This window comes from Grampus griseus (genome assembly GCF_964374135.1).
Source record: "Grampus griseus genome assembly, chromosome: 2".
NCBI classification, from domain to species: domain Eukaryota; kingdom Metazoa; phylum Chordata; class Mammalia; order Artiodactyla; family Delphinidae; genus Grampus; species Grampus griseus.
Window position 1 is genome coordinate 97,466,300 of NC_139018.1, and position 25,100 is coordinate 97,491,399.

General features: G+C 33.8%; 1 protein-coding gene across 2 annotated transcripts in view; it reads right to left on the minus strand.

The window, feature by feature from the left end:
* Positions 1-25,100, minus strand: part of WDR72 (WD repeat domain 72) — a gene marked incomplete at both ends in the record, with an annotated part of 189,711 nt that overhangs the window by 86,090 nt on the left and 78,521 nt on the right. For both annotated transcript variants that reach the window (XM_082649500.1, XM_082649499.1), the window contains one exon: positions 880-1,697. In XM_082649500.1, the coding sequence (XP_082505626.1) occupies positions 880-1,697 (818 nt within the window). The remainder of the gene's footprint in view (positions 1-879; positions 1,698-25,100) is intronic.

A 25,100-nucleotide genomic window follows, 5' to 3' on the forward strand; every position in this document is an offset into this window, starting at 1 on the left:
AGACTATGAAAAAGTATATTGAATTTTAGCAGTGGGAGAAGGTAAACACAGAGTCAAGGTTAGCAATCAGGCTCTGGAGTTATACTGATGCCCAGCCTTGAATCAGCTTGTAAGGCTCTGAATTAATATTGGGGTTGATACTTTCTCTCCATAAGCCTCAATATCCTCATCTATACAATAAACAAAATAATGGTACCTAAACCCCAGCTTTGCTGTGCACATGAAGTGAAATCATGTATGTAAAGGGCTTACATGGTGACTAGTAGATATTAAACACTCAAAAAACAATGCCTATTATTACTAAACTGTACTTTCTATAAGTGAATTAATGATAACCTCTTCTATTTTAATATGCCGAAGTATGAATTAAACAGTGGGATTTGAGGTATGAAATTTTCAAATTTTTCCTTTCCTAATGATATATGAAGTATATCATCATAGGCATTTATTTAAATGTTTTTTGTTCATACTTAATTCACAACAAGTATAATGGATTTCAAGGTGTGTGTGAATCTATCTACCTATCTGTCTATCTATTGAATCATTCAGCATCCAGTACTGTGAATTTCCTGGCACATATTATGAGAGCAATGGATATTTGTTGGATGAATAAATCTTAAAACATATAGATGTATTGCCCAAAGTCGTCTCCAATCTCAAAGAATTAAAAGGAAGATTTTCTTAAAATTGTTTTAAGCTAAAGGAGATGTTGCATATTTACTCTTCATCTAAAGGAAGGAAGGAAGGTAGGAAGGAAAGAAGGAAGGAAGGAGAGGAGGGAGGGAGGGGGGAGGAGGGAGGCTAGAGAGCTAAATATAACAAATGATAATTTTTTAATGTCGTAAATAAGAATAGTCAAAATCTCTAAGCATGTCTTACCTGTCAATTCCACATGCCAGTTCTAAAGGCATGTTAACTAACTTATTAACTAAAAATAGTTTGCTCAATAAGTAAAAGATAGTGTTTGGCTCTTGCAAAGAATCAGAATTATTTTCCAGTCTTCTTGGCATCCCAGCCTGATTTGGAAGAGTGGAAGTGTATTTATTTGACAAGTCCAAAACTTTTCTGGAAAACAAATTTACTTTTGAATAGTCTTTTTTCATTTCAGCATTGCATAAATCCCAACCTGGCAGCATCAATGAGAAGTGATCTTCATTTGAAGCAAGTCCTAAAGAAACGGGACCCTGAAGTTTTAAAATATTGAGATGCTTAATGCAAAGATTGTCTAATTCTTTATCCACTCCCCATGGCAAAAGGCAAGATAGGAGCAATTTAGCTGTGTCTATTGTGAGGTTGGCATTGACTTTTCTAGATTGCTTAGGGTGCATCTTTTTGGAGCTCTTTATTTTCTTCTGCCTTTTAATGCCATCATTTTCTTCTGATAACTTCATGGTATTTTCTCCTTGGGCTGGGCTTTCACTAACAGGCTTGGCTTGTGCCTCCACTGAGAGAGGACCACAGGCAGTTTTATTTCTTTTCAGTGTCAGTGTTTTCTTCTCTACTGTGCTTTTGGCTCTTCTCAGGATCTCACTGCCATAGAATGAATTGGAAGGGTCAACGTCACAGATTGGAGTTGGCAGCAAAAGTTCAACAAGGTTTTCCAGATCAAATAGAAGGATATGAAAACCAATGTTACTCCATTTTGTCTTCACAGGCAAGACATTAAAAGGTCCTGAGAAACACTTGGCATCAGCGACCTAAGGGAGATTTTAAAAATTTATGTGTCAAAGTTCTTATTTTTAAGTGATTTTATTAAAAGTTCCATGATATTAAAATGGCATAAAAAGAAATTAAGTAGCAACACAACCCAAGGCATTTTAATTTTTTGCCTTAGCTATAAAAATTCCCTTCTAAATTCAACATTCTATATTCTAATTTTTTTGAAAAACTTTTCCTTTCTAAAACTTTCATTTTTTCCTCTAAAAAATATGAATTAGGCCTATAGAGTAAGATGGCATCAGATTAACTTTCTTCCAGATACACTTTCATATCTTCTTATCAGTATAGCCATGAAAACATACAATAGGGGAAAAGTGGGTATGAAAATTGAGAAGAGCAGTTAGAGCACCTGCAGTAATTTAAGAAGTCTTTTAACAAAAATGGTCTCTCGAAATTTGTTTAAAATTTTTAATAATTGGAAGTAACCTAAATGTGAACAAGTATCAAATTGCTTTTTTTTTTATTTTAAAGGCTCGCCTTGTGGACTTGCATTTGTTCTTTCTCTAAGATGATTTTGCCCTAGATACTGGCATGGTGGGCTCCCACAATTCAGTTACGTTCCTGTTCATTTAGGGTGCCTTACTTGAGTACCATATACTCTCATGCCAACCTATTACTCTCTGTCTTATTCCTTGCTTTTTTTTCTTCATAGTACTAATTATTACCTTATATTATATGAAATATTTATTTGTTTACTGTATATCTTCCCCAGTATCACTCAAACTCCACCCCTGGTGTTTTGTGCATCCCTTTGTTCCCAATGCCTATAAAATAATGCTACTATACAGTATTATTATTACTATACAGTATTATAAATATTTGTCGAATGAACAATTAGTATATATATACAATGGAATATCATCCAAATATATTTAAATGATGGTGTACGACTGTATTTTTTGGGGAAAATGTGTTCTATTAGGCCAGAAAAAATCCTTTTTGTAAAACTATGGGACTTCTCTGGTGGCACAGTGGTTAAGAATCCGCCTGCTGGGCTTCCCTGGTGGCGCAGTGGTTGAGAGTCCGCCTGCCGATGCAGGGGACGCGGGTTCGTGCCCCGGTCCGGGAAGATCCCACATGCCGCGGAGCGGCTGGGCCCGTGAGCCATGGCCGCTGAGCCTGCGCGTCCGGAGCCTGTGTTCCGCAACGGGAGAGGCCACAACAGTGAGAGGCCCGCGTACCACAAAAAAAAAAAAAAAAAAAGAAATAGAACCTGCTCTGATTCAATACCCCTGCCTACTGTCAGAGGTTAAATACTATCTTGAATTCCATGTTTATGATTTCTTTGCTTTCATTTAGTGTCCTAATCTTAAATATCTATTCCTAATTAATCTATTTGATTCTGCATGTTCTCAATTTTCATAAAAATATAATTATGCTGCTTATAATTTTCCATGATTTGCTTTATTTATGCTGAATTTTGCAATTGTGAGATTCATATTTGTTGATTACAGCTGTAGTTCTTTCATTTTTACCACTATAAAGTATTATACTATATGATAACTACAGTTTATTCATTTAAATGGATATTTAAATTATCTTCAAGATTTAGTATTACAAAAAGAAAAAAAGGCACAGTGAATATTCTTCTGGTGAAGACTTTCTTCTGGTGCACATCTGCAAAACTTTCTAGAGTGACACTGATAATTCATAGGATACGCACAACTTCAACTCTGTTAGATTTTCCCAAATAATTGTATCAATTTATAAGTCTCAGTAGAGACTACTCAGTAGTCTCAGTAGTATAAAGAGTTTCCATGCTCCACATCCTTATTAATACAGGATCTCATTTTTGTCAATATGGGGATATAAGATGGTATCCCTTGTAGTTTTATTTTCTTTTTTTAATTATTACCATTAATTATCATTGCAATATTTCATTATCTTTTCACATTTGTTTATAAAGTGTCTGCCTATGGCTTCTATAAACTTTCGTTTGTCTTTTCCTTATTGATTTTTAGGGTTATACATTCATTCTAGAGGTAATCTTTTGTTGGTTATGTGGTCCAAATACTTCTCTCTATTTGTGGGCTGTCGTTTCTCTATTTTTAATAGTGTTTTACGATGAACACTGAATTCCTATTTTAATGCTATCAAATTTATGAAATATTTACTTTAAAAATTATAGATATCCAGAGGATATAAAATTATTTACCTATTTTTTTCCCAAAATTTAAAGTTCCACACAACTTTTTAATTCTTTCATACTTTTCTCTTTCATATTTGTGTTTGGTTCCCAACTGGGAATAATTTTCATGTTTTTTAAAATTTTGACATTCAATTATTCCAACGTTATTTGTGAATTTGTCCTTTTCTTACTGATCTCTGTTCCCTGGGACATTAATCAATTTATCTATGACTGCACAATACTCCATTGTATAACAGCTTCATGAAAAGACTTTAAGAGGTGATTGGGTAGTTTCTCCTATCCTGTTCTTTTACTTCTTTATATAAATTTGAGGATGTTTATCAAATTCCGGATTATATCTCCCACTTATTTAGATAGTGCTTAATTTCTTTTGATAGTTTTATAATTGTTCAAAATGATGCTTATATTATTTGCCTATAATTTTTAAACTTTCTGTAACACCTATAACTATGGGTCCTTTTTCATTTCTGACATTATTTTTGTTGCTTTTGTTTCTTTCTTACCAGAAGTTTCTCAGTTTTTATTTTCTTTTCAAAGAATCAACTTTGACTTTGTTCATCCTCTCAACGGAATCATGTTTTTCTTAGGAGATAGTTTCGCTGAGTATACTATTTTAACTTATTCTCTCACAGCAATTTTAAGGCATTATTCTGCAGTCTTCTGGTTTCCTTTGATGTGGTTGACATGTCACATAGAGAGCTGATAGTCTGTCACTCCATCTGGCCTTTCTCTCTGCTGCTTTTTAGATCTTGTCTTTAATATTCTGCATAGAATCACAGAATCACTGTGATTCTTCTAGGTGTGTATGTTTTCCCCCAATCTTTCTTACATTGTATCTGAGTATTCCTATCCTTCATTAATTTTGTGAAGTTCTCAGACTTGTCTTTTTGAATATCTTCTCTCTCTATCCTATTATCCCCTTATGGAACTCTGATTAGCTATTTGTCACTCTATCCCCTTTCATGTTTTTCATCTCTTTGTCTCTCTGTGTCACATGCTGGGCAATCACTTCAGAATTTCTTCTAATTTGCCAGTTTTCTTCCCCCCGTCTCTATCGTGTCATTTAACTTATCCATGGATTTTCAAATTTCAACTTTTACATTTTTCATTTCTAGAAGTTTTATTTGACAAATTGGTCATTTTTTAGTCAGTTATTTCTTACTTACATTTTTCAAGCCTTCTTTTATTTCTTTAAGCATACTTATTTTGCATTCTGTATCTATAGTTCCAATTTTTGAAATCCTTGTGAATATGACTCTTTTTTATTTTGCTGATGCTTTCCTGTTTCCTTATATGTTTTGTAAGTGTGTGTGTGTATGTGTGAAACATTATTGGTGAGAATCCTTTGAGACATGGGTTAAAGATGGATTCTTCAAGAGAGTATTTGTATTTTTGACTGCCAGGTACTCAGGGGTACCACCAGCAGGTCCCTATTTAAATAAAAATTTTACCTTAAGAGTTTTTCATTTCTTGCAAGTAATGTGAATCCTAACCCTCAATCTGTGTGAAGTTAGGTTATGGTTATCAATTTTCAGGCAAACCTACTTTCCCCCATCCATCTTGGGCTAAAACCAACAGAAAAATATTTATTATCTCCACTTGTGGAACATATCCCTCACCTTGGTTCACTTTTTCACTGCATATACAGCTCTTAGAGAATAACGGATTTGCACAATTTTCTCCAACCTAACTTCCCATCAATACACTGGGCCTGGACATTCCCTCTAATTACCTCTAATTACCTGTGTCACAGTTAAAACCAAAGCTGAGAGAACCCAGAGACTAGCAAATGGTCTTTCAGCTTTCTCTCTCCTGTTTGGATTTGTGTTCTCATTTTGTTTTTCACCTCTAAGAGTTGCCTTAAATTTCATTTAAACTAACATGTATTATTTTTAAGGATGAATTTTAAACTACTTTATTCACTACTTTTAGAGAATTAATCAGCGCTGTTGTTCAGACTATTAGCCTACAAAGAGACAGAAATTGGGTTTGTAAAGAACACTAAAAATTAAAATACTCAGTTTTGATAATGGAGCAAGAAAATGGGCACTCTCACACACTGCGTGATGGGTGTAAGCTGGTATCTCTTTCATGGAAGGCAATTAGCAAAATGTATCAATAACCTTAAACTATTATATACCCTTGGATGCAGAAATTCTTCTAAAAATAATTTATCCTGGGGTAAAATTACAAAGATGCACAAAATTATATGAAAAAGAATGCTCATTGTTAAATTTTCTGTATCAGTAAGCTGAAAGTAAATGTTCCATAATAGAGATTTGGCTAAAACATTATGGTATATGCACACATTAAAATATTAAGTAGATATTAAAAAGAGTCCTTTATAAAATACATAATGTCACAGCAAGAACTTCACATATATTGTCGATAGAAAATACCTAGATTTGAAAAGTACAGTTTGATTTTTTACAAAACTGCAGATTTCTTATGACTCCTGATTATATCTATTTTTAAAACTCCTACAAAAATTTGTATTTTACCATACAAAACAAAAGCTGTTTTAAAAAAGTAATACAAATTGACAGAGAAAATATTAATAATAGATATGGCTATCTAAATATTTTTAACAGGTACCTCTAAAAAAAAAAAGTGCATTAATCAGGTTAAACTTAAAAGTGTAAGAAAAACAATTACAGCATAAATGATCAAAGGCTAATATTTTAGATATTTAAAGAACTCACAAAAATTAATTAGCCATATACTCAAGAGAAAAAATGAGAAAAGGAGATTTAAAAAATATCACAGAGGGGAATAGTTTTTAAACCATTTGTCCCAATAAAAAGGAAACAAGTATAAAATTTTATATACTATACCAGTTTTGATCCCTTAAATTAGCTAGAATTTTCACAGATTTGTAACAAACAAAAAGTAGAGTATCCCAAACTGTTGAGTGATCATTTCAAGGTGAACTCTGATAAGATCTAGATGTCCTTAACATTTTTCAAAACTATTGTGATAATATGTATCAAGAGTCTTAAAAATATTGAGTATCATCTTCCCTAATTGAGATGCTACTTCATGTTCTTGAAGGTTACCATTCCCAGTCCATCCTTTGGGTTTATGCCTGGTTTTCTTTCATTCAGCTGTCATTCAAGAGGTCCTTGCTGAGTATGTATTAAGTAGAACATGGTGTGAGAAGCTATCCACCCAATACAGAACAAGACCCAGCATCTGCATGGATGCAGCTCACATTCTTTACACTCAGAGGGGAGAGACAAATGTGCCAAGCACTAACCACATAGCTTAGATGAGGGCAGTATAAGCAAAAATATAGGAAACTAGAAAGATCTGAAGAAGGCATCTCAGCCTGAAAGATACAAGTAGGAGTCTAAGCAGAAGTGACACCAAACTGAGATCTGAAAGATAAGGGAGAAATGAACTGAAGAAAAGTGAGAGGCCAAGTATTCCAGGCAAAGGGAAGAGAATGGGAAGCCCCCTAGAGTGATGGCTGGGAGAGGAGTGAGAAGGTATGTAGGGATCATGCACTGTGACAATCTTAGTTTGTCTACAGAGTAGAGTACGGGAACGTATTACAGAATGAGACAGACAGGACAGGAGCCAGATTACACTGAAGCCCTGCAAACTGTTGAGTTTCAAATTTACTCAAAGAGCAGTTATGACCCTTGAAGGGTATTAAGCAAGGAAGTCACCTATTCACAAACTATAGCCATAGTTTCTTTTGAATTAGGGGTTAATGAAGCAGGCTGAAGACAGGGTTTTGCCCTCCTGTGCACTTCCACTTCCCTAAGCAATAATATTCTCTGGACACAACAGCTAGACCTCCTCAATTACTGGGCCACTCAAAAATCACAGCAATGATTCTAGCAGTATACACATTCCCTGGTCTGGTCTCATCTTCTTATTTTGAGATCCACACCACCACAATAGGCCCATTGTACTGCCATAAACAAAAAATCCTAAATTTCTGTCCCTAAATGTGATCACCTTAAGCCTCAGGAGCAACTGGATGTTTTACAATATTTTCAAATCACAAATATTATTCCAAATTTATTTAACATACAACAAAGTTGGCTTCCATTTGGAAATAAGTCCATTGGACAATATGTATAAACCATTGTTATATTTGAATGTACTAAAATGATTAAATGTTATAATGCTAGCCAGTGATCATTGTTTGAGCATTTTAAAATCTTTTAAGAAATAGTATATTTTTAAAGTCACATCACCAAAGGATTTGAAAAACAATATTTACCATTGTTTTAGACATAAGTAACATAGAAAGCAAATAAATACCTATAATAGTAATTCCTGGGTTTTAACATATCATGAACTGGGCAATACATAACTTTTAGTAATGTGTAGCAAAGGTTACAGTAATTCTTAAACTTATTTATATTTATATGTTACCTATATACAATATATTACTCAGACAAGAATTCTAATAACAGTAACCTGCTAAATCATGACTGAATGATGTTGTGTAAAAATAGAAATGTAATTATATTACTTTTAGAATGATAAAGTATATGTAAACCATCATTATAACAGGAGTGTTTTAGAAACACTCACCAATCTGGTTACAATAAAAAGTCTAGAATAAATAATTAAATACAAGAGTATTTCATTCAATCTATGTCACTGCAAAAATGTGAGGGCTAAATATAAATTTTAAGTTATTAGTTTACATGTTGTTTATAGAATGCTCTCTGATTGCTTGGCAGATACTTCCCCAAAATGTACTGTCCAGGTTTTGCATACATCAGAAGGTGCTGGTTTTTTCCCCAACTTCACATCATGTTTAGTCTCACTCTCTGACATTCAGGTTGAGGCAAGAGTGGAGGTATGGTTTACAATCAGGACAGCAAGAGGGTGGCACTAAAGAACAATGGTCCATTCCAACCTCTGAACTTTGTGAGGCTGGGGAGTAAAATGGTACTGATATATCTACATGTGAATGCTCTAAACAGCAGGTGGGGAGTAGAAAGAGGCACACAGAGCTGAGCTCTTTGTCTGAAGTACACAGATTTGGGGAAAAGCTACTGAGTCAGAAAGTCTACAAGTAGAATCCCAGATGGCCAGCAGGCAGAAATTATTCTTCTACTATCAGCAAGAACCCAGAATAAATGACAGGTAAAACTAAAGTTAACAACACAAAATTCAAACTCTCAACAGCCCAGTATACATGTAAAAAAGAAAACCAAAAAAGACCCAAACGTTTGGAGGAAAACAATGTAAAAGGTGTGAAGGTATAAGTCTAACATCTTTATAAAAAAAATGTCTATTCACTTATTTTTTTCTTCATCTTACTGTGTTCAGTTGTGCCTCTTCTTTTCCTATCTGATTCAGAAAGACAAAATGGTTTAAAAAGAATGTTTTTACCTTCTGTCTTTGAAGGTGGAAATACACTGTCTAACAACATGTTCTGATAAAACTTCTTCCTGAAAACAAATTGAATCCCCCACTGAGTTTGTTTTGAAAGAATCTGACCTGCCCAACCTACCACAGATACAAAATGCTGGTAAAACTGATGCTTAAAATTACACTCACCTGCTCACTCTTGTGATTTTTGTGCAATAATACCTAGTACAAACATTTAAATCCTAAGTGAGAAAACATATAGATTATAACTGGCAAATATTTTAGATATTTAGTTTTGTTAGAGCAAGAAGAATTTAGAAATGATTTAATCTGACCCCTTCCCCTTACACAAGGGAAAATGAGGGACAGAGAAGTAAAGTGATTTGTTCAAAGTTACCCGTTTGGTAAATAGCCAAGTCAGGATTCTCAAGTCTGTTTTTTTCTATCTATTCTTCAGATGATATTATCAACTTAAGTTTTTCAAAGAATGGAATAATGTTTTTTTATTTATTGTTTCTAAGATATACAGAGGGTCCTCATTAGCTAAGCATTCCTTTTATGAAACACCATATTCACTGAGATGTATAAGGAAGAAAAAGTAATCATTATATGAAAATATTTACTAATGAGCTGATCATTTATAAAATTAGTACCCAAACACTCCTCCCTTTCTAACATCCATCAGTCAGGTTCTGACTGCTTATCAAATAATGCAATCCAATTGCAAAGTAAATAGCAAATACTGTTAAAAATGCAGGATTACACTAAATCCAGACAGGGATATTGGAACTATCTGAGTCATACCCATTGTCATTGACTAATAAGAATCCAGCAGAGAAGACCAGTTAACAACTGAAGAAGAGAAAATTAATTCAGATGCTTCAAATGACAAACTTGTAACATAAAATATATAAGAGAGGCCTGTGAAACACTTGATTATCTTCTTGTTTTGTTTTGTTTTTGTTTTCGCTTGATTATCTTTTAAATGGTTTTCTAAAATAACTCTATATTATTCAATATAAAATTCAAACATGAAGTAAAATGTAACATATTATGTACCATACAGTTTAATTTAAAAAAATACACAAAACAAAACACATGATTTGTTCTAAAGAAGTAGTATATAATTACAATCATAATCTAAATTTTGTTAAATATAATATAAATCACATTTTAATAATTATAACTTTATTTTTAGTTTAAAGTAAAAATTTTGTTTGGACCTTTATAACAGCTAACTCAACAGATTAACCCATGCTTTACAATCCTCCTGACCACTGGTAGGCTATGTTGTACTTTCTGCCTTCTAATCACAGGAACTATGATGTTTGCTTGTCGGTACTTTCACCTTTGTGTTCTCAATATTCTTTCCCAGGCTTATAACTTTAATTGCGTAATTTAATAAGTTATATAAAAATTGGGGAATTCTGCATGTAAAATGTAGCCCCTGAGAAAACAAAGTTTAGTAATCTGTATAGAGGTTCAGAATTAGCCTCCCCAAAATGTATCACTTTTGCATGAGGATTATTTTGAACTAAAGGTAATCCAGACCCTGAGAGTTCAAGAGAAACTACTGCCCCTCCCTTAACTAGCTAGAAGAATTTAAGTTGGGGATTTTTCCCAGAAAAGAGTTATAACCAGAGATAGATTTTATCTAAGTGGCTCCATCTATATGTCAAGGCAAACGTCTAATTACCCATACATGTGCTCTTCTGCTTATCATCCTGTGAATGACCCTCCTGTCCTTGAAAGCCCCAGACTCCTATCCCCTTCCTTAGCTCAGGATGTCATATATACCTCATTTTACCTTTCTATCTCTAACCCTCTCATGTTTGTGGGATTCCCATAAGTATAAAATTAAATTTGATTTTCTCCTGTTAATCTGTCTCATGTCAATTTAACTCTTAGACCAGCCAGAAGAACCTAGAAGGGTACAGGAAAGTTTTCTTCCTCCCTGACATCTGAATGACTCTATGGTGATGAGTCACTCTAACAACTTCTTTTTAACTAGGTATGGATGAAGCCATGTAGCAGATCAGAAAATAATCATAAAAATATACAAAGATTCAGCACTCTGGTTACTCTGTAATTTTCTAAATTCTTCCTATTCTTTAAATAAACAAAAAACTGGAAGTCACAGTTGATGCATTGCAAGTGTAGTTCATGCCAGAAAAAAGATTAGGAATTCTAGAAAATGTATCTATACTCAAGGGAAAGTATCCACATCAAAAGATTTGTGACAATGGAAGTTTTTCAAGTAAGGATGGCACAGATGATGGGGGGTGGGGGGAAATGTGGTATCTGTGTATTGAACACTACCACTGAGAAATTATATGATGATTAACAAACATGGTAAATTTACAGAAAAGGTAACACAATTTCTTGAAGTAGAAAATTTTCTGAGAAACAACTCTGCAACGTAGATGAATTTATGACCTAACATACCTAATATATTATATAAGAAGTTACCTTTAAAACTCATGCCACAAAAAGCAGAGAATACAGTACATGGATACAAAAGGAAATAACAGTAGCTGCCTACATCTTTGCTACTAAAAACTTCAGACAGCTACTTTTTTTAAAATTAATTTTTATTGGAGTATAGTTGCTTTACAATGTTGTGTTAGTTTCTTGCTGTACAGCAAAGTACATCAGTCATATGTATACATATATCCCCTCTTTTTTAGATTTCCTTCCCATTTAGGTCACCATAGAGCATTGCGCAGAGTTCCCTGTGCCATACAGTAGATTCTCATTAGTTATCTATTTTATACATAGTAGTGTATATATGTCAGTCCCAATCTCCCAATTCATCCCCCCGTTCCCCCTTTGGTAACCATAAGTTTGCTCTTTATGTCTGTGACTCTATTTTTGCTTTGCAAATAAGTTCATCTCTACCATTTTTTTAGATTCCATATATAAGTGATATTATACCCTATTTGTTTTTCTCTTTCTGACTTACTTAACTCTGTATGACAGTTGCTAGGTTGATCCATGTCTAAGGAATGTCATTATTTCATTCCTTTTTATGGCTGAGTAATATTCCGTTGTATATATGTACCACATCTTCTTTATCCATTCCTCTGTTGATGGACCTTTAGGTTGCTTCCATGTCCTGGCTATTGTAAATAGTGCTGCAGTGAACATTGGGGTGCATGTGTCCTTTCAAATTATGGTTTTCTCCAGGTATAAGCCTAGGAGTGGGATTGCTGGGTCATATGGTAGCTCCATTTTTACTTTTTTAAGTAACCTCCATAGTGGCTGTACCAATTTACATTCCCACCAACAGTGTAGGAGGGTTTCCTTTTCTCCACACCTTCTCTAGCATTTATTGTTTGTAGAATTTTTGATCATGGCCATTCTGACCGGTGTGAGGTGATACCTCATTGTAGTTTTGATTTGCATTTCTCTAATAATTAGTGATGTGGAGCATCTTTTCATGTGTTTGTTGGCCATCTGTATGTCTGCTTTGGAGAAATGTCTATTTAGGTCTTCCGCCCATTTTTTGGACTGGGTTGTTTGTTTTTTTGATATTGAGCTGCTTGTATATTTTGGAGATTAATCACTTGTCAGTTGCTTCATTTGCAAATATTTTCTCCCATTCTGAGGGTTGTCTTTTCATTTTGTTTATGGTTTCCTTTGCTGCACAAAAGCTTTTAAGTTTAATTAACTACTTCTGTTTTATGACAAACTAACAAATCCTAGAGGTTTTGAAAATATCAGTTGACTTCTAGTCAAGATGGCAAAGTTTAGACTTTGGAGCAAATTATTTCTTCCAAATGGATACCAGTGATGGATGAAATATTTTTTAAAAGAAATGTTAAAAGGCTTAGACAAGCTCAAAAACAAAATAGACATCTTCGAGGGCCAAAATGGGACAGAAACACAAAGTGCTGAGTGTGGAAGTGAAATCACAGGCCTTTAAGCAGGTGCCAGGCTTTAGAGTTTAGCCCCTGAGGTTAACGTCACTATGGAGGGTAGCTGACCTAGAACAATTTTAACTTGTAACTAAATCAACCCACAAGCTCATTCCCTAATTAGACAGAAATATACTTAGTATCAGTATGGTCCAGGCCTTATTCTGGACTGAGGACCTTGAAAAGGTAGACAGACGCAACAGTAAAACCAACAGAGAATATCAGCTGAGTAGAGGGAGGGAGGGAGGAAAATAAAATACACTAAAATGAAAAAAACACAAGAAAATTGCTCTAGAAATGAGTCTATAAACCAAAATTCCAAAACACTGAAAATCTAATAACTAAAAAATAAAAGCTGAGATATATACTTACTCCAGATGAAATCAATGCTTTAGAATGGACTGAAAAAAAAAATCATCAAAGAGAAATTGAAGGAATAATATTCACAAAAATGAATAAGGAGCTATGAAAGAAAAAAAGAAAATGAATAAATGAGAAAGCATTTATTAGACATATTAGGAAAGTACGGTGATTATATTTAAAATGCAGTAGAGGTATATTAGAAAACTACTGTTAATAAGTATGTGGCCACATCAGTGGCCTGGCTTTAAGTACACTTTACTATTACTTATTCTGTATAAAACTTTTATTAAAGTCTTGAGTGAAGTGGCATGTCATTCAATTTTTAATCATACTTTTTGTCAATAAAGGTGAAAGTTTTCTATGTCAACATCTCAGTTAAAGCTATTTCACTGTCAGCATGGAGTTATAGAAATTAAGTTGAAAATGTTTGTAAAATTCAATTATAACCTGATCTACCATACCAAAGCACAATTAATTACAATATGTGATTGTAACAGCAAATACAAGAAAATCTTTTAAATTAAGTAACTATATATTTAAATTGAATATCCAGACTAACTACATTAAAACTTTTAAACCATTAAATTAAATTAAATCTGGAGGAGCAGATTCTCCTAATTGGATCTGTACTGCAGTACTAGTCTCCTCACTAAGATAGTCCACTTCATCTCCTGACATCCCTGGCAGCAACATTCTTCCAGTGAACCAGGCTTAAATCTGAATATCATATTTTCCTTCTCTGAAGTCCTCCTTCAATGCCTCTCATACCATGTTCCCTCCTTCACTTTTCATTAATGATTCATTCATTCATCTATCAGATGTTTACTAAGCATTTACTACATGCCAGGCACTGTGCCATATGTGGAAGACTCAGTGGTGAGCAAGACCAACGGTCCCTGAAGCATGCACCTCGCAGTCTAGTTCATCTCACTCAAATTCTCCCCCAACCTTCTTTCCTATTTTGCAAACTGTGCTTGGCACTGCTGCCTGATTCTTCTGCTGTTAGTAGCTAGTTTTGGCTTTTTAGCTTTTTTGATTTCTTTGCCTCTGTGCCTCTTCTCATGCTGGGAATGCCCTAACACCCATCTTCAGAAATTCTACCCCTAACGAAAACTCATTTCCCCAAGAGATTTCCCTACACAAACTTTTTCTAATATCCTCTTTCAGCTGTAATCTTGCCTTCCTTGGATTTCTTTTATGACATTTTAATTTCTTTTTCAACATTTACCTTTTGTCTTCATCATATGTATAAGTATCAATACCATTACTGTCACCCACTCCAACCTCTAAATAGCTGAGCGTGCCTCACCCTCAGTGCATTATACCAACAGGAATTTGTTCCGTTAAGAGTTCATAAAACATGAGATCTTTTACAGAAGACTTCATTGAGTCTAAAAGTGCAGGTCAGCCAAGTCATGTAAACATTGAGGGCAAGCATACTTATTTCAAGGCATCCTCCCTCTAGTAACTATTCAATACCAAAACATAATGATTAAGATGTTATTCCAGGTCTTTTTGAAAAATAACAAATAAAAGCCGGCACAGTTTAAAAATAATTAAGTATGCCTTTGTTTCTGGTAACTTGGGATTCAGCCCTCAGGTGTTAGTCCTGCACATTTCCACAAGCCCATCTTTGTGACCAGAGGAATTCATTTAAGAAACTGTCGCCAAGTGAAAAACAAGTGCCTCACAACACTAGCCCATTTAAGCACCTAATTACAGGATCAGTCAAGAGTCAACTTGCTTCCTAACAGATTGCCTCCAGTCAGTGGGTTTCTGTCTACCCAGAGCTTCAGTTAGGGTGCCCCTACTCTTGGGTCTTGGCATACTTGGATGTCATTGCCCTGACTTTGAACTATGACTCCTCAAAATCTTATTGATGCAGAATTTCGGGTGGTTTGGAAGAGCACAAAGTGTTCCCCAAGTAAGCCATTTCTCCATAGATTACAAATGAAAACCACTGTTTTCTATGCCTTCTTTGAACATACCTGTGCCTAAAATCATAGAACACATTTCAGGTTCTTTAAAAAATTCTTTGAAATGGAATTTCAGGGTGAAAAATATGTGCCTTTAAAATGTTGGTTAAATTGTTAGACTATGCTCCAGCAAGCTTGTTTCAAAACACACTTGAACCAAAAATGAGTAATTATTTCATCATGTCATTAAAGAGTTCATCACTTTTTAAGAAATTACTAATTTGATTATAAAAATATGTATTGATATTTTTTAGTGAGAAAAACTTAATGACTATTTGTAGATTTTTCTGTGATTTAAGTGTTAATATTTGCCCCATTTCCTATTTTATTATTTATCTTTTCCTTATCAAATGGTAAGAGCCCCTTTGTATGTAAAGATATTGATCATCTGTTGAATATATTACAAATATTTTTCAAGTATCATTAGACTTTAAATTTATAGATCTTTGGGGTTTTTGCAATATGATTTTTAAAATTTAAATAGTAAAACTATAAGTTTTTTCACGTATATTTAGAGAATTTTCCCACTCTTAGGCCCTTCACAATTACTAAAAATATTATTACGTATTCTCGTCTAGTAATCTATGTTTCTATGTTTAAAACTTTTATTCATCTTAAGTTTATTTTTGTTAAAGGTAGACAGTAGGATATAATTTTATATTTTTCCCAGAAATTACTCTCAATTATACAAAAGCCACTTATTTACTTTCCTCTATGATTTTAAGTGCCATCTTTTCCAAAGAGCAAATTATGATTTATATACATCCTCATTCCTGAACTCTTTTTTCCTTTTCCATTTATCTATTTGTCTGTTCTTGAACCACTAATGAACTCTACTTCAGATAGATGGATGGAGAGATGATAATGTTTGACATCTGAGAAAAAAGCCCCATGTCCATTCTTCTTCATTTTTTTAACTTTCCTTAGCTCATTTTATACATTTATTTCTCCAGGCGAATTTTGCAATCAACTCACCAGGTTCCCAAAAACCCACCAGGGAGATTTTGGAAGTTATTGTCATTAAATGTACAGATTTGTGACTATGGAAATCTTTAAAATACTGTACTTTCTGTCTGGGATTACATTGTTACTAAATCAAGATATTTTTCAGGACTTTCAGTAATTTTTAGAATGTGTTTTCATATGGATCTTGCATATTTATTATTAAATTTATCCCTATTAATTTCCTATATTCATTGAATGGAATTTTTTATATTCATTTTATTTTCTAACTAGTGTTTTCTGTGTTAGTATATGAGTTTTGTTTTCGGCACTACTATGCTTAACTTTAATTTTTGTTTTATTAGGTTTTCTGTTCTATTCATTTTTTCAAATGTAGCGTATCCACTATTACTATATTTGAATAAAAGTAATTTGTTCTATTTTTATCCTTTTTATTTCATTTTCTTATGATTTGACATTTGCTAAAACTGCCAGAAAAAAAAGTTAAATAATAGTAGGGATGGTAGATTATTATAAATTAAATTGGCATCATTATTGCTTTTTTTATTTAAAAAATTATTTGAGTCATACGTTTTCTTAATATTGGATAAATTGGAATGGTTTTCCTAGGTGCATTTGTATGAGTAACCATCCCTCTTTAATCCTGTCATTTAAATTTGATTTATGCAATAATTTCAAGTAAACAAAATAATACTGGGTTTGTTTTAACAACATAAACTAGTAACAATTGCATATTAACATATAGTCCTAAATAGCTTCCCCCATCAAAGATTTTCTGAAAGAGAAAACTAAAATAGTATTTATTGGAGCCTTGGTTAAAAATCTAACCAGGGTAGATGTGTATGTACTGATATAGAAGAATGTCCACCAAATATTTTTGACTTAATTTGTAGAACAGAATCTATAATATCTCATTTCTATGTGAAAATGGAATTTATACACATTCACACAGACCTACACACATGTTTTTATTTTATGGTCTAGAAAGGAACACATCAAAAGTATCATAATAACAGAGGCTAACTAACACAGGGCTGTGGTTTGAAGAGTGAGAGAGGTTTCTTTACTATTCATAAATGTCAGGGTCCTCCCTGTACTGTCAAGCACTCATTTCCTAAAATTCACCCTTGATCCATTAGTGATACATGAAAACCAATACTGCTACATTGTATTTTGAAAAGTCTTAAATTACAACATAAACCATACCTGAAAAGTCAAGTTACTGTATATATTACTGATATGATATCCAGGAAAAGAAAATGCTTTTATATTTTCCCCCTCAAATACATCAAGACATGCCATCTACTTTAACTGATTTAATACACATAACCACATAAAAATTTCATGGAAAGTACAACTTAGATGCTGTTTTACCTATCTACCTTCTTGTCTCTGAAGGCTGTTTACCATTGAGATTCAGCTTATTCTGGGGACTGTGCTACCTTCCTTAAACTACACGTTTCCATTAGCTGTTGGAGAGTCCCAAGTTGGTTTACCCTCTTTTCCTAAGACACTAGTCATTTTCCTAACAAGACACACACTCCTGGTGAATGAGCTCCTCCTCTGCCTGCCACCTTGCCCTTTGGATGTTTCTAAGGTAGAAAATACAGTGAGAAAGAAAAGTGAAAGGATTGTTAATAAAGGTAACAGTAAATTAACATTTATTCAGTGCTAAAAAGCTTTCACACAATTTTCATTTTAGATTATTTGGTCTAAAAAATAGACTAAGAGCTAAGCCAGATACTGACTTACGGATTCTTTGGTTTATGAATATTTATGACATGGGGTATAATGAGTTGCCTTGTCTCTATACCAGAAACAAATTAATTAATTAACCAATTAATTAATTGTAATAATAACTCAAATTAATTGAGTAGAAGACTTTTATTCTGCAAGTCAAACAATCCCTCACAGTGCAGAAATGCATTATTAGGAACATTCTTTCTTTCTGAAATGCCTTTCTCTATTTGTCCTTGAAAAGATAATAAACTCCATAGTTGTTCTGAAGCACAGAGCACTGCAGTTTCTAAAATAGATGGGAGCTGGCTTGGGACATGCTTCCCACCAAACTGCCTTCGTAGTAATCAAATACAGTGCTGAAAACCTGGTCAAAATAAAAGCACTAGTGGAGTAGAGGCTGATTCTGGTTTGGAGCTTTCTAGCTCCTCACATATCTAGTTTTAGTCCAGAATAATCCTAGAGAATGTTTGTTAAATTAAAAGCTGAAACATGTGTCTTGGTAGAAAGAGAAAATTACACCCTTTTCAACAATTTACCAATTTCCATAACCAAACCTAAAATGTTTAGATTTTAATTGAAAAAAATATTTCCATGGAGAATTATAGCATGTCATTTACTTTGATATGTAAAACTAAATGTATGAAGGACTACTTTATCCATTAAAAATGTATACAGTAACAAACTTTTAATACACTACCAGATCCTTAATTATAAAAACAAAATCAGGTTTATGTTTTGTGTTTAACTGTAAATGCTACGTTAATATTGCTTTCTTTATAATTATTTCTGGAATAAATTTCTATTATGATTTGAGGAAAATGGGGTATCTGTCAGTTATAAAATGAAGTAAACCTTGAAATAACTCAAGTATTTGAGGAAGGTAAGAGAATCCATATGTTTACTGATTTTTACTCATTCTATAAAGGTTGAGCTATTTTAAAGCAGACATAAACAGAAATCAAAAACACAAACTGCACCTCCCATATACAATTAGAAATTAAAATTTATTTTACCATCTCTGTGCTTGCAATTAGCAAAATCTCGTCTTTAATCTGTCTTTACTCAGTGCTATATTGTTGATCTTAAGATAGTTTTATGGATAAAAACCCTGATGTTCAAAGAGCTCATTTATACTTCTCCATGGGAATTTTTCCTTCATTGACAGAAACCAGTAACTATTTTTAAAAGGATTTTTTTATTGATTGACTAAATGAAAAAGATCTACAAAGGGCTTTGCTCATATTGTACCAAATACATTTCAACATTTATAACAAATAACTTCATTTCATAGAAAACTATAAACAGGTAGGGATATACTAGTTACAAAAAACATATATCTTACAAAGATATGAAAAACCATTGGTGGAAGGATAGGAATGAACAAATAGCCCAACAATGCATAAATCAAGGTGTAAATGAAAGTGTCAGCCATTAAATTTTTAGATCCATTGAGCTCTAGGCGGCTGGACATCGTTGTTGGTAGTAAAAACTATCTCCCTCCAAAGGGTTGGTGGAGAGCAGCATGATTGGCAGCACAAATAGAAGACAAAGGAGAAAGCTTCAATCTGCAGCTGATGCACAAGAAGAACATGGGGAGCTGAGTTTACAATAGAGATGACATTACCAAGCTAATGGCATGGGCAATCATGGGGCCACCATGCATCCCGGGTATCAGCGGGGCATCCATTTTCAGCTAAGTGTTAGAGTACCTTTTTGCTTTTTCTCACCACTGCAGGGGTAAAACAGCTGAGTGCGGGAAACCCACTGACTGGTAATAAATTACTATATTGGATACTTTTTGTTTTCTTTCAGCAATGACTTTACTGTGTATTTTTGCTATCATTACCAGTTAAAGTGAGGCTGATTTAGTGAACTGTATCTAACAGTATATCAGTCCTGATGCTCCAATTGCTTTGGCAAGTATCACAGGGTCAAGAGGCTCTTTTGACCTTTATCATCTAAGTCTTTCTGACCACTCACTATTTGAAGCAATCTCAGCTGAACAGATGGACACTTTCTGGGACACTATAAAGCGTAGAATGTAAAGATAAATGAAATTGTGTTTCAGGCTTCAAACTGGTTTATGAGTATAAAATATTGTTAGTGTATCCAACAAAATATCCAGTTTTAAAGAGCATACTCTAACTCTTGCTAATGGACAAGATTGCTTACTTCTTTTATAATGGTAGGTTTTGTTTTATAAGTCTGAGGAATAGAATTTTGTAAAGCATAACTAAGGGTTACTTGGTTACATGTTGATTACTATAACAATATGCCACTTAAAAATGCAGGGTTTACTTTTCATTACTGTGCAATGATATTATTGAATTTTTTAAAAATTAATGATGCATCCAGAAAGTTATAACATACACTGAAAAACAAGATTATGTATTGGATGAAGTAAAAATAAAGATTTTAATTGCCCTTAGACTTAAATTTTTCTCTTAAACGATGTCATTCACTTACTAGAAGGAGAGTATAGTATTTTTACATATCTGGATATGAAAGGAAAATGATTAAGCATCAGTTTTATATTTTATTAACCTGTTTGTGTTAGTATACCATCATGGTTATTTGAATATTTTGAAATTTTTAACATAAAATAGAAGATGTATATATTTTTCTTCACTTGAATTAAGGCTAGTCTCCTCTAAGTAAAGTGACCATATAATTTATTGTTCAAACCAGGCAACTTTTGAGAGTGAAATAGTGCACTATTAATAATTACACTGGAACAATAGGCATATACCAGGATTGTTCCAGTGATCCTAGATGTATGGTCACCTAATCTTAAAGGAATGTAGCAACAAGTATACTTCTTTTTTTAAAAAATCTATATTTCTGTATTACTCTTGAAATGTGACTATTCTGTGAATCACAATTATAATTCTGTAAGTCTATTTTTTTAAATGACTAAAAAGAAGATACATTTTTTTAACTTTCAGGTTCAATTTATTTAGTTCCAATTCTTGAAAACTTCTGATTTGTAGTAAACAAACAAAAAATAACCAAAGTCTCAATTATAAGAATACTACTAATTTTCTCAAGACTAAATTTCTATATTTTGTGCTTATAAAGTCCATGCTACTAGAATCCTACTGTGATATAGCCAAAATAATCTCTCAGCAATCAACTACATTTCCATAAGGCAAACAGATTTGGTTGCAGGCAAGAGCAAAACAAGAGACATAACTGATTTAGAGTTAAACAAACCACTCACCACTTTGGGACAACTAACTAGTTTAGTGAGAAAAGGAGAGATACAGAAAAGGAAATAAGATGGTAAACAAAATTACCAAGGGGTCAGAAGGAACATTTCAGGGCATCCTGGACTGGGAATTAGCTAACATACTAGGACAAAGGTTACGGGCAAGATGCATCCTTCCCGACAAAAAAAACCACAACCACGGGTGTGTCCTCAATTTCTGAAAAGGGACAAAAATCAATACCAGCTTTAAAGTTTTAGGGTTTTATAAGTAATTCTGAGAACAAATGTGCAATACAATCTTCTTTCTAGGCAATGAAATACCGCGTGACAGAGATCGACTTCGGGAAAAGGCTCTGAGAAAGTTAAGGAAAAACATGTCAAGTTGAGGTACGGCCAAATAGGAATTGTGGAAAATAATTCACATAACCAAATGCTATGGACTGAAGGTTTGTGTGTTGGGACTCTCCCACCACAATTCACATGTTGAATTTATAATCTCCGTGTGATGGTATTTGGAGATAGGGACTTCAGGAGGTGATATGGCTATGAGGGTGGGATTAATGCCCTTAGAAGAAGAGTCCAGGGAGCTAGCTCACTTTCCTTCCACAATATGAAGGTACAATGAAAAAACAGCCATATGCAGCCAGGAAGAGAGCCTTCATCAAACACCAACTCGGCAGCACCTTAATCTTCCCAGCCCCCAGAGCAGTGAGAAATAAGTTTCTGTTGTTTATAAGCCATACCATCTATGATATTTTGCTATAACAGCCCAAGCTAAGATGTTTTTATTAAATCTAGGAATAATTAAATAATTGCTGATAAACTTATCTAACTTTGTACTGAAGCCAAAACATTCCTCTAAGATGTAGAGTATTACCAGTATTAGAGAAAATATAGAAAAGATTATCTTATCTTGGTACAAAGCTATGATGAGGATGCCATCAGAATGCTGGGCAAATCTGGCTAGATCTCAGGAAAAGAAATTTTCACTATTGTAAAAATCATGATAACACAGAATATGAAATGTTAACTCAGACACCTAATTCTGAATTACAGAAGAGACTAAAGATATTGATATACATTTGGAGACTTTAAAAAAAATTAGTAAGAAAAACAAGAGACATTTGAAAGTCATGCTTAACATTACAAAAATAGATTTTGCTATATTGTTTTTGCCTTTAATATGTGGTCTACTCAGCATCCTATAAAAAATTCAATTAAACTAATAGAAAAAAGTAGTCATATCAAATTCAAAAGCAATTTCATTTAAAAGCTAAATTATATGTAGCACAGAAGATAAAGTCCTACATGCTCTCTTTAAATAGCAACTGTTTCCTTAAATTTTTGTATCTCTCTCTGTATATAATTATCAACTAAGATAACAACTTTATGTTGCTAAATTACTCTGCAATCACACCCCCAAGAGATGAAAACTAATTAAAAGAGATGTGCTGCTGTTGATGAGAATGTAAATTGATACAGCCACTATGGAGAACAGTATGGAGGTTCCTTAAAAAACTAAAAATAGAACTACCATACGACCCAGCAATCCTACTACTGGGCATATACCCTGAGAAAACCAGAATTCAAAAAGAGTCATGTACCAAAATGTTCATTGCAGCTCTATTTACAATAGCCAGGACATGGAAGCAACCTAAGTGTCCACCAACAGATGAATGGATAAAGAAGATGTGGCACATATATACAATGGAGTATTACTCAGCCATACAAAGAAATGAAATTGAGTTATTTGTAATGAGGTGGATGGACCTAGAGTCTGTCATACAGAGTGAAGTAAGTCAGAAAGAGAAAAACAAATACCGTATGCTAACACATATATATGGAATCTAAGAAAAAAAAAAAGGTCATGAAGAACCTAGGGGCAAGATGGGAATAAAGACACAGACCTACTAGAGAATGGACTTGAGGATATGGGGAGGGGGAAGGGTAAGCTGTGACAAAGTGAGAGAGTGGCATGGACATATATACACTACCAAAAGTAAAATACATAGCTAGTGGGAAGCAGCCGCATAGCATAGGGAGATCAGCTCGGTGCTTTGTGACCATCTAGAGAGGTGGGATAGGGAGGGTGGGAGGGAGGTAGACGTAAGAGGGAAGAGATATGGGGACATACGTATATGTATAACTGATTCACTTTGTTATAAAGCAGAAACTAACACACATTGTAAAGCAATTATACTCCAATAAAGATGTTAAAAAAAAAAAAAAAACAGAGATGTGCTGTAGATATACTAATTTGACTTACTCCAAACACCTTTGCTTCCCAACTATGACTTTTAAGTCAGTGGTATCATGCTGATGCTTTCCAAAGATCATACTAATAAGCTTATAATTGGCCAAAAGGTTAGAAAGGATGTCGGCTGAAGGAAAATAACTTAGAATTGATTTACCACTAAGTAGATCAAAGGACAAAAAAAAAAAGTCCTTTTTTTTTTTTGTAATGCTTCTTATGTGTATTTATATAAAGAATACCCAGCCAAACACTTATTTTGGATATATGTCTCTGTGTGGCCACCAAACATTTTAGTCAGTTCGATTTAACACATACCTATTAAATTGAAACCAATACCTACAGAATACTCCCACACAAAAAAGTGAATAATATAAACTAAAGTTAAAAATGAGGACATGCATTCTTTCAAATGACTACACACACAATAAATTACCATATAGCTAGTAATTGACAAGATCAAGTTTGTAGACTACCTTCGAGAAGTAAGAAGTGGGAGAAGTAAGACAGAAAATGTCCAAAAGGCCAAAATAGATTTCACAAGGCAGGGCTCCAAAATTGAGTGCAAACAGTTTTAAATTTTAGCAAAGAGGGAGCATTACAAGATTTTATGTTAATGACAACCAAAAACAGTACTTTCCAGTGGAAAGCTTCTACTTCTCTTCTTGTGGCCTATTACACTCAATTATAACAGAATCTAATCACAGCTTTGCCGACTGCAGGGGTTAGAAAACCATGGCCAGCAGACCAAATACTGCCTACCACATCTTTTTTGTAAATAAAATATCCCTGAAACACAGAAATGCTCATTTGTTTATGTATAGCCAATGGGTGTTTTTGGCATTACAAAAGTAGAGTTGAGTAGTTGTGAGGGAGACTGCATGGTCCACAAATCTAAAACTATTTACTATGGGACCCTTGACAGAAAATGTCTGACAATCCCTGGCCTATTTTAAATGAACAGGAATTTTAAATGTGCACAAAAAAATTTTTTTAGACAAAACCACTATATAAATATAAAGCAGGCAATTTAAGGTGTTAAATCCCCTTGATTCAGGTAAGTTATATTCTAAAAAAGGACTCTATCGTAAGGTTGTATTGGATGTTTTTTGCCACCTAATGTGATTTTCCACTATAAATATAAGTTGCTCTCAGAAGTCGAAGGCCAGGTCCAAAGGCTTCTTTTTATTTTCCTGCTGGACAATAAGACAGTCAGCTTCCACTGTTCCCACTATATATTTAATCTCCAGGCATATCAACTTCCCATCAATCCCCTCCTCACCACTCATCTTTGTATTCTGGGCTTTTGGACGTGCTGTTCCCCACAGCAAAATTATTCCTGCATCAAGATTTAGACCCAGCATAAATTTCTGCACTCTGTGAACAGCGTGGGTCTCACCATCTACAGGGTTCTAGTAGTACTTTGGGATGTAGGTCTATTAGAGCACATGTATTGTATAATGGCTTTTACCAA